Source organism: Adiantum capillus-veneris, chromosome 11 (genome assembly GCF_014529385.1).
Source record: "Adiantum capillus-veneris isolate H3 chromosome 11, ASM1452938v2, whole genome shotgun sequence".
Taxonomy (NCBI): Eukaryota; Viridiplantae; Streptophyta; class Polypodiopsida; order Polypodiales; family Pteridaceae; genus Adiantum; species Adiantum capillus-veneris.
Genome location: NC_140941.1, coordinates 103,635,768 through 103,645,973, shown reverse-complemented (window position 1 = coordinate 103,645,973; position 10,206 = coordinate 103,635,768). Strand labels below are relative to the sequence as shown.

Sequence of the window (10,206 nt, the reverse complement as noted above, 5' to 3'; positions counted from 1 at the left end):
CAAGTCTTGCCTCTTGTTGTCAATGACTGTTGCACTTCCCTTGCCAAGAGAGGTAGCAGAATTTTGGAAAGTGTCTCATGCAAGATGAGACACTTTTCAAGTCAGCCACTTCACTTGGAAAGAGGTATTTTCTTGAAGGCTATCCTTATTCATGATTGCACTTTGCTACAAGTAATGCAGCAGCAGTTGATGCAATGCTCTCATGCGCTGAAGTACACATTAACCTGACTCCATAGAGCACTCTTCGCCTTGTGGTTCAACAATGACTAGAGCTCTCTACATCAAAGAGGGGAAGTGCTTTGGATGCAAGGAAACTGGGCATATCTCCGCGAAGTGCCCTAAAAAGGAACCCATGATGCATCTTACTCTTGCCCTACTTGCTCTTGAATTATTTTCTCCTTTTTTCACAAACTTTTGATTTTTACACTGTTTTACACACACATCAAAGAGTAATTGTTATACTCAAACAAGTATCTACAAAGACAAGAGTAAATGCCTCCTATACAAGTGTAGTTTGGCACCTCCAAACTAACTGAGCTAACTAAGCTATATAGAATGGGATGGACTTTAACAAAGCAACTATTTGTGAATAAATCAATTAGAAATTAGCACTGTTTATGGCTGTAGAAGAGTAGCCAATACATTAAGCATCTCGACAAGAATAATATTATCCATATCTAGGCAGGACCCCAACCTCCCTCATTCATCGACAATGCCAAAAAAATATGCACTTGTCATCACGTAAATAGCAAAGAACAAACAAGAAATCCTCTACTTTCCTTGTCACAAGCCTGGAGTTGATGCCTTGAGTCGAAGAGAGCTCATTAACTGTAATCTATATAGAAATCAAGAAAAGATTAAGAGAAGAAAGATGATGGCTCCAGGTTATCTTTCTTGAAGGTGTAATTCACTGGAGAGGCTGGCTTTATGAACTAATTACACCGGAAAATGTCCCCCTGTCCCGTAATACTGCTGCCACTCACAATTCCCTTTCTCCTTAGCGTCTCTGCAATGATCCTTAGCCCCCTGATGTTGCTTTTCATGCCTCAAAACCAGCTCCTGTGTACAGCCTGCATTGAGACACCTAGCTGGAAGACACTACATACAACTAAATAGCCAGCCTACTACAAACGACCTCACCATTTTCTTTTGTGAGCTCTCTATTGTTTCGTTGCCCTTAATCCATTCGGTTCCCGTGTGTACCAAACATTGAGATGAGAATATACAGATTACAGTGCAAGAACATCCGCCACCTATCATCGACAAAATCCAATGCAAGTGGCCACGTTTGCAATCCAGTAATTCTGATACCATGTTCCACCATCCCTGAGCCACACACTGTCGTGCTCTGTGCACATGTCAAGGCCAGAAAGCAATGGCTGTAAAGGGTAAAGTCTCAACTCTTCATCTACTTGGCCGACCGTCGTCGTCCCTTAGGCTGCCTAGGCTGTAAATGTAGCCCACGCATCCTGTCATCAAGAGGTCTCGTTGTCTGAAGGCTATGATTGCTCCTAGGAGGCTTCACCCATTGGACGAGGTCTCTTCTCCCTTGAGGGATAGAGCTCTCTGGGACAGCTACTCTTCTCCCTTGCGAAGAGCTGCGATAAGCAGGCACAACCGGCCAGTCTTCCCTCTGTGCCATGAAGTCCGTACTATTGGCATTATGGGTGTAAACGGGTGAGAACTCTGCGACTAAAGATATGGTATTCTCATCATCTGCATTTTGTCTTGCACCCATGAGTAAAGCATGCTGACTATGTTTCCCTCTGCCACCATAAAAGCCTTGATTTTGATACATCCCCCTCGTGAGCCTCCTTCCCAACTCTGGAGATGAGCCTGCCCTGCTATCTCTTTCCTCCTCACTTGCACTGGCTATTTCCTTAACTTCATTTCTCAATGCATTGATGCTGCCATCACCTTCTGCGCTCCACTTGCTCCTCTCAAGGTAATTGTTGTCAAATCCATTCTCTCCAGCATATCCCCATATACTGTCAGCATCATTACTTCCAACTTCAGCTCCGTTTTCCTCATCTAAGCTTCTCTCAACCCCCGAGTCACTATCATCAAAAGCCGTAAGACCATCATGCCTCCCTGGAAGGCCTGCAATGGATGCTTTAGAGTTGCCCCACCTTGAAATTGGCTTCGGGCTAAACCAGGACGAACTATTGTGAGCATCGTGAAAAGCATTGATAGGAGAGATTACCTTGTCAGACTCCTCCTTAATGACATTATCCGAGGCAATAAATCTGCCTGACTCTTCTTTAGCATAATCAATGGCCCACTTTGCCCTGTCTCTGACACGTGCATCTGAGTATGCAGCCCACTCAGACTGACTTCTTATATTATCTCGAGAGAGGCGCAAAGAGTGTATTTCATCTGATGACAATCCATCATCTTGAGATTGTGGTGCATAAGAGCTGCCATTTTCCAACAACAGCATAGACCAAGAAGTGTCTGCCTTCAACTTCTCTGTTGCTGTCCTGAAATCCTCACCTTGGTTATCATAGAAGAAGTCCACTCCTTCCTGAGCTTGGCGAGAACTCAGGTACATTTCTAGCTCTAGCTTCAGCTTATCCAATGCCACACACCTCTCTTCCAGCTCATATTTGGCCTCTGACAGCTTCATTTGCACCCTCTCTTCCCTCCAAGCCTCTGTCATCTGAAGAGTCCTGCGTTCTTCCTCCATCTCTTCTCTAGCGCTTGCATGCTCTCTCTTTAACTCTTCAACCTCAGCCTTGTCCTCCCCTATCTCCCTTGCAAGCTCATCACACACATCTTCCATCAATTGCCTGGCTTTCCTCTCCTTATCTAGCTCTTTTTCGGCTTTCACGACAGTCTTGTTTGCATCTGCTAGACTCCTAGAAAGTTTTCTGTTGTCCGATTCCAGCTTCTTTCTTAGCTTCCGCTCTTTATCTAGCTCTTCCTCGATGGAAAAAACAGCTGCTTGAATTTTTTCCTGTTCTCTGTTTCTTAGCAACGCTTTTTCATCTGCAAACCGTTTGAGCAAACCATCCACTTCCTTCCGTGCAGAGGTCTGAAATCGCTCGAGCTCTTGCACTCTTGTCAATGCCCGCTTGAGCTCTTCACTCAGAGCAGATACAACAGGAGAGCTCTCCATTTTCTTTTCTTCAGTACCAACACGGGACCTGTTTAAGGCTTTCAGATAATCACGAGGAGAAGTAATGATGCCACTTTCTGCAAAGTGAAGATTGTCTGGATGAGGTGGGAGCTTTTCCACATCATCTCCCTGCATGCATAGAGGCAGACAATGACACATATAAGACATAGCTTGGTTTGAAACATGTCGGCTTTATACTTAACACATCAATATGGCATGCTGGCAGTATAGCTGTGAGACACTACACTGGCAGCACTTCACATGTTGACATACAATACACATCTCATGTCCAAGCAGACAGCTAACTTGAGTAAAAAGTAAATTAGGCTGGGTTCAGCTGGGAGGAGGCAAAGATGGGGAAAGGTCCATGCATCCACGGTGGCGCACCCTCAGCCAAAACTGAGTCACGAGCTTCCACTGACCAGACCCACCTCGGAGCAGGCGAGCCCCACCCCTGTTCCCAGAAATGCATAGCTGTGTGCGCTTATGCAGCACAAAACCAGATCACTGAGCTCGAACCTACATCGAGAGTGTCCAGTAGCAGAGCACAACCAGCAGGCTCTTTCCCATTGGCTATTCTGAGGGTCGATAATATCCAGGATGTTTGCATCTCTGCCTCTTGTGAATGAGGAGACTGGCAAGTCACAAGCCTCCAATTGCCGGTGCGCTTGTCTGAACCCAGCCCTTAAGACCGTGATGCAAATGGAGGGCTTGTGTATAGATCACCACAATTAAAAACAAAGAAAAGAGAGGGTTTTGCTACAAAAGCTGGTTGGAAGGACATACCAGGAGTGGAGACCGATGACTAGAACTTGCTGATTTCACAGCAGAATTTCGCACTCGCAGCAAATCTCCTGCAGGCCTTGGTCGCATCAGAGTGATTGTTTTGAGAGGAGGGCTGATTGGTTGCGAGCTTCTGTTGAATTGCGGGCTCTTGGTAGAGGCTTTTGGTGCCTGCATACACATGAAAAATACAGATCAAGAAACTCCGATTGCAAATTGATGTCAAAATAAGGAATGATCTATGCAAAACCATATGTACTCACTAAAGTTTAGACTGCTGTGCCTGGATAAGATCGTTAGCATAGAATCCATACAAGGAACCGAATAATTGCTCACTAGCACCACATGATTTCTGGACGTATCTTGCAGCATCATGCATAGTTCATGGGCATTGGATGGAGACAAAACGGGTGATTGAGCCTGATGTGCAGAGCTGGGTAAAGAAAGAATCTATCTACGAGGGTTACATCGCCACATTGTGGGCGAGGTTCAGGGCCAAAACCCTCAAACTCAATGATGTCAGCTAGATTGTATTGGTAGAAAAGCCCTGCGGTCCATGGCATAGATGAAGAAGGGCTCAATGCACTGAAAGTGCACAAGACTGTTATTCTGGGTAGATTTGATGTATTTGTTAATTTATCTTATCAACTTTCAATTCTCCCGCAGCCAAGAAAGTGAATACAAGGAAGATGCAGATGCAAAAAGTGGGTGCGAAGGCCTAGGGTTTAAGAAATGGAAAGCTTTCCAGTAAGTGAGAAAAAGGAAAAGAGAGACTTTGGGCAAAAAGGGGAAGAGTCATCAGCTGCTTATTGAATTAAGTGGGAGAGATATTGGAGAGAAAGTTGCTTGCTTGTACACACACACACGCGCACACACCCGATCAATGCTATAGGAATCAGTTGACTGAATAAAATTGGCTTATGCATTATGAATATAGATCAAAAATTACTGAAAGAAAAAAAGAAATGTTTCCTATGGAAAACAAAACTTGATTAAAGTCTAGATTTAGGGAAAAACAACCTTGGGTTTTCCGGATTCAGCATTCACCATGGGTAAGCTTCTTTCACAGGGAATGGAAATGACTCATTACAACAGGGAATAGAAAAGAATCATCACACATCTCCGGACAACCCCGGACGATAGCAGTGGTGGGTCACGTGGCCACCATCATATCTGTTTGAGTTCTCCAGTACATTACATTTGAGATCACAAAGCCATTCCAATGGTAAAGTTCATGTTCAAGTCAAAAGCTTGGAAAGTCTTTTATTGCATAGCAAAAAGAGAAATAAAGTTCGACGGCACTTTTCACTGTTGAAGTGAAAAAGAGTTGACTGGAAGACAGACACGGGGAGGGAGAGAGAGAGGGAGAGAGAGAGAGAGAGAGATGCCAAACTTGCCAATCGAGTGGTTGAAAAGGCAGGTCGATGATATAAAGCAAACTTGTAGATCTCAAAATAAGGGAAGTTCCAAGTGGTTGAAAAGATGGGTTGATGATATAAAGCAAACTTGTAGATCTCAGAATAAGGGAGGTATGACTGACAACGGCAAAAAGAGTGGATTACAGCCTTTTTTTTTTTTGTGAGATAGCATGCCCCCACATCCATTCGTCTCCAAGTCCCGACGGTCCGATTGCTTGACCGCCCCTAGCCTCCGGGGAAAAGTCTGTGGGTAAAAGCCATGTACCATTCGTCGGCCAGAGCCCCATCTAAGAGCAGTACAAAAATGGTCAATGAAGCACAAGAACAAGAAGAAGAATATTCTAACATTGTAGGAGCAATCCCAAGAGACCTCAAGGATTTATCCGACTAGTTTTGAACTCAAGGCCTGTTAAGCAAGAGGGGAATCACTTGAACTAGTGTTGAATTAGACCATAAAAGAGACTAAGAGTTACTGGCAGAGAGTGGGGTGGAACGTTAAAACAAGGGGCAAAGTCTACTCTCCTCACCCATGGCACATGGGCCTGTCGTGTACCAGTACAATAGTGAAGTCGTAAAGCCCAAATGAGCTCGGTATGAAGTAGGTACCGTACAACCACCGGCTTCCACCATTTGTAAAAGGGTAGCAGGTCACGACCAGAGTAAGACCACTTGTGGAAGGGTAGTACAAAGTGGGTTGAAACTTGAAGAACCAGGGTTCTTGCTCATGGGAAGATCGGCTTTCCAGCTAGGTGAAATCTGCTTGGTTGCTTAAAAATCTCCATTCCTTTTGATCCTCCAGTGCGTAATTTAGAGCCCGCCCAAGCCTGCCTTAGCCGAATTTGCATGCATGAATCTCAGATCTCATGCACCTCTAGGCTTGTACATGTATTCAAAGTTCAAGCTCCAACAATGTTTGCATGTACAGAGAGAAACGAAATTGGGCAGTGCAAAATGAACAAAGCCTTGGACGTCATGGCAAGTCATCACGCAGGCAAGCTGTCCGGCCCCCCAATTTAAAATGAGCCTTGGCCTCTTCTGAGCTTTCAAACACGTGTTTCCAGAGAATTGAATGTGACACACGATTGATTGTACCCAAAACAGCCATGGCCCATTCTTCTGCAAAAATTCTAAGAGCAAGAGTGGCCCTACAATGCTCAAATGCCCACAAAGTCTGCTGTGTACAACATGTGTGTACTGAAAAAAAATTGTGGGGTATGCATATCCATAGAACACATGCACTACCCAATCGAGAGAAAACAAGCCGAGTGTAAGAAAAAGATTACAACTTAATTGCCATTAAGAATCATGCTGAAGCTTGATTCAAAGACTATAGTGACTCTGTGTTGAAGGTGCACACAGAGATGAAGAGAGCCTAAAGTTTACCTTAATGGGCTTGGAAGAGCACGGGGAGTCTGAGTTAGAGGACGGGGGTCGAGGTTGGAGATGACTACGCGGGCTGCATGATGATTCAATGTGCTCGCATGACACTGGCATACTCATAGGTTTTGTATCCAAGAAAGCAGTATTTTCTTCAACAAGAACTCTGCTTACCATGTCCATGGAAGCTTCCTCACGATGAGGCTCTGGTCTACTGATCGATGCTCCATGCCCTGATGGTTCATTGACTTTTGATGTTGCTCTAGACCTAGCACGATTCCCTGCTTTCATATCCTTAGAGCTCAAGCCCCCCTGCATCATATGCACATTAGCATAATTGCCAAAGGCCCCCTGCATGCTCGTGGGTCTGTGTGTCTTGGCTAAATTCACATTTTCATCTGCCATAACTGCTGTTCCCTGTATTTCTTCAGGGCAAAGAGTCGTCGAGACTCTTCCGGCCAAATCTCTTCGCACCGAAGTAGCGAAAAAATTACTCCCATTTGCCATTGTAGAAGCACCAGCCTTCAGCCCTTCATTCTGCATCCACCTCCCTTTCTCTCCCCTTTGATGCTCTCCTGCTGGTGCCAGTGTAGCTCGACTAGCAGGCGGAGAGGCAGATGAAGCCCTTGTTGTATTACGAAATCTTTTTTTGCAGGCTATGCTTTCAGCTTCTTCTATATGATCTGCTTCAGTTGCCGCACCTCCCGGTTGCTTGCCAGCCATTGCAACAGCAGCTGCAGCGGATGCGGCAGCGACAACAGCAGCAGCGAGGCCATCATAGAAGGGGTTTTCATAAAGCTTCCAGCTGGGCAATGGCGAACCACCACTATCACCTCTTGCTGTCTCCACCAGTCCTTTTCTCCCCACATGCAGTTGAAGCCCCTGCTCATAACACACACGTTGCGTCATTACAAGTCCCCCCTCAGAACTCCTCTAATAGGCATTCCACCGTCCGCCTATTCATTCCAGAATTATTCTCCTCCATTCCCTGCTAATAAAATCATTTGGCCAGCTAATTCTAGGGGAATGGGCATCCCTGCTTCTTTCTGATTTCAAGTTCACCATTAAACCTGAATTACGCCTGTGACAAGGAAGCGCTTCAAGAACGCGAATGCAGCGGGGCACAGTCCAAATCCAATATTCGTAAGAGCGGATGAAGAGGAGAAGACTTGTGCGTGCGTGCGTGTGTGTGTGTGTGTGTGTGTGTGAAATTGCGCGCTTGTGTGGGGGGGGTGTGCGCAGAGTTTCTTGCTTGGGTGCATTCGTTTGTCAGCAATTGTTAGCGGGAAAAGCTAAAGATGCCGGCTTTCACGACGAGATGGCCATGTGGGCGCCAGGGGATGGACCCGCCTCTCAATTCTATCAGGGCGCACACCTGCGTCCACCACTCTTATCAAGATTCAAAACCTGGAAGGTGGGACTTGGAAGCTTCTCTTCTCTCTCTCTCTCTGAATTTACAGAAAGAAACCTTCGCTCTCTCTCCCTCTCTCTCTCTCTCTCTGCGCTTGTCTAGGTAGGCTAGCTCAAGCTTCAAGTTCACTAGCTCCCTGTTTTCTTTCCCATTTAAAATGCGGTTAAAAGAAGCCACCTATGTGTGAAAAGCTCTCAAGATGCATGTGGTCGCCAGAGGTACCTACCCTCTCCGCTCCCTCTTTCACCGCCATTTTTTGAGAGGGTATTTTCGCTGTCATTTTTCAACACCCACTCCCATTGCGTCACCCTTTTCTTTGTGATGGAATCTTGGTAGAATTGGTAGACCAGTAGTGGTAAACATCATCTTCAAGTCTAGGTAAAGGCACTGCGCCATGGCCAAACATGGTTGCTTTTTGCAATCTGTTTTTGAGTATTTTTTGTGAAATATCAAACGCATCGTATGCTTTTCTTTCAATGAAATTGTGAGAAAGACAATGTGCCCAACCGACTAAAAAATTTCAAAAAAAAAAAACATACTAAGCATTTGATATTTGATGTGGTGAGTACTCGTCAACAATCAATCCTAATAGCCAATAGCATAATGTGCATAGACTACATGGCTCTCTATAAGGTCAGCATTAAGAACAAGTTTCCATCTTTAAGGATCGATGTTAGATGATACCTGCCAAGGACGGTTTACAAAGAAACTAGTCTTTCATGTCACTTTTTTTTGTAAAATTTAACAATGAGATTAAAAGTTGCTTCTTCTTTTTCACTGCTACTCAAAATGATGATAAAATTCAAAAAACATAAATGAAAACTACAACATGATAAAAACTACATAGAATAGTTCGTGTGAAACCACTAGTGAGAGAGCTGACAAGATAAGTGGCCATCACTCTCAATAGGTAGACCATGTTGATGAAGTGCAATTGTAGCACCACTAGGGATGATCCTTGTGTCAAAGATAAATGTAGGTGAGAAGTCATTCGGGCATTCCATGCATTGAGCTCGATATCTTGATAAACAAGGAATGGAAGGACAGTAGGGCAAGATGACAAAGAAGGAAACATGCATGGTGAGATTTGGAGCTAAAATTTTGAATTCTCACCAATAAGATTAAGAACAAGTAAAGAGGGAATTGTGGAGAGTGGTCACAGATTGAAGTGTGACAAGGGGTACCTGATAGGGGCATTTGTGATTGTTAGCCTCTTCTTGGAATGACTAACTACTGACATTGCTATATTGCGATGGATTACTTACATTTGGTCTTTGAATCCAGAGTTTTAAGATATTGCAAGGAGGACAATCTAATGGCATATATGTTATATAGAGCAAGGTATGAAGATGAAGAGAACACAGTTGTTGAGTGATGCAGGTACAAGGTTTTACACTATTGCTCATGCTAAGGGTGATCAAATGTGCTTGGCAGCTTCACTTCCGTCATTTAAAGAGAAGTTGTATGAGGGTGAATGCTTTCTTTTTGGATACTCAAGTTGGCAACTTCATTTCGGTCATTTAAAGAGGAGTTGTATGAGGGTGAATGGTTTCCTTCCGGATGCTACTTTGAGTACTTTGTGAAAGACAATACAGTCATTTAAAGAGGAGTTGTATGAGGGTGAATGGTTTCTTTTTGGATGTTACTTGAGTACTTTGTGAAAGACAAGAAAGCACTTCTTTGAGGAATGGACACCTATGGAAGCATCCAAAAGAACGGGTTGGGACATACCAAAGAGTAGAATGTGAAAAGTACACTCAAAAGTAGAAATTATGAGTGTCTTTGGGCTGGATTCCCCAGTTTATGGCAACCTTTGCCAAGATGAAAGAAAGGTCACGATGGAAAGGCATGTACAAAGATGTATCTCAATTTGTTGAGTCTTGTGTAGCTTGTCATATACATTCAAATGAAAGGCATCATGATTGGCTACACCCTACTTATCCATTAGCCATGCATTACAAATGGGTACTACATTTGATAATCATGTCTTTGAGATTATGGTAGATGAGGTACATAGAGCTTGCAAGAAAATATTTGTCTAGCTAGGTGGAAGGTCATGCATTAAGGACAAAGAACAAAAAAGCGATATGCAAGTTTCC

General features: G+C 44.2%; 1 protein-coding gene across 2 annotated transcripts; it reads right to left on the bottom strand.

The window, feature by feature from the left end:
* Positions 1-616: 616 nt before the first annotated feature.
* LOC147447760 (uncharacterized) lies at positions 617-8,251 on the bottom strand. 2 transcript variants are annotated; one of them, XM_086523473.1, is made up of 3 exons: positions 6,703-8,251; positions 3,905-4,072; positions 617-3,247 (listed from the first exon to the last, which is right to left on the bottom strand). In XM_086523473.1, exons 1-3 carry the CDS (start codon positions 7,603-7,605, stop codon positions 1,409-1,411), a joined length of 2,910 nt encoding a protein of 969 aa, XP_086379599.1. In that variant the 5' UTR covers positions 7,606-8,251; the 3' UTR covers positions 617-1,408. The 2 variants fall into 2 exon arrangements, with proteins under 2 accessions (XP_086379599.1, XP_086379600.1); XM_086523474.1 differs by having other exon boundaries at positions 6,871-8,250.
* Positions 8,252-10,206: the final 1,955 nt, after the last annotated feature.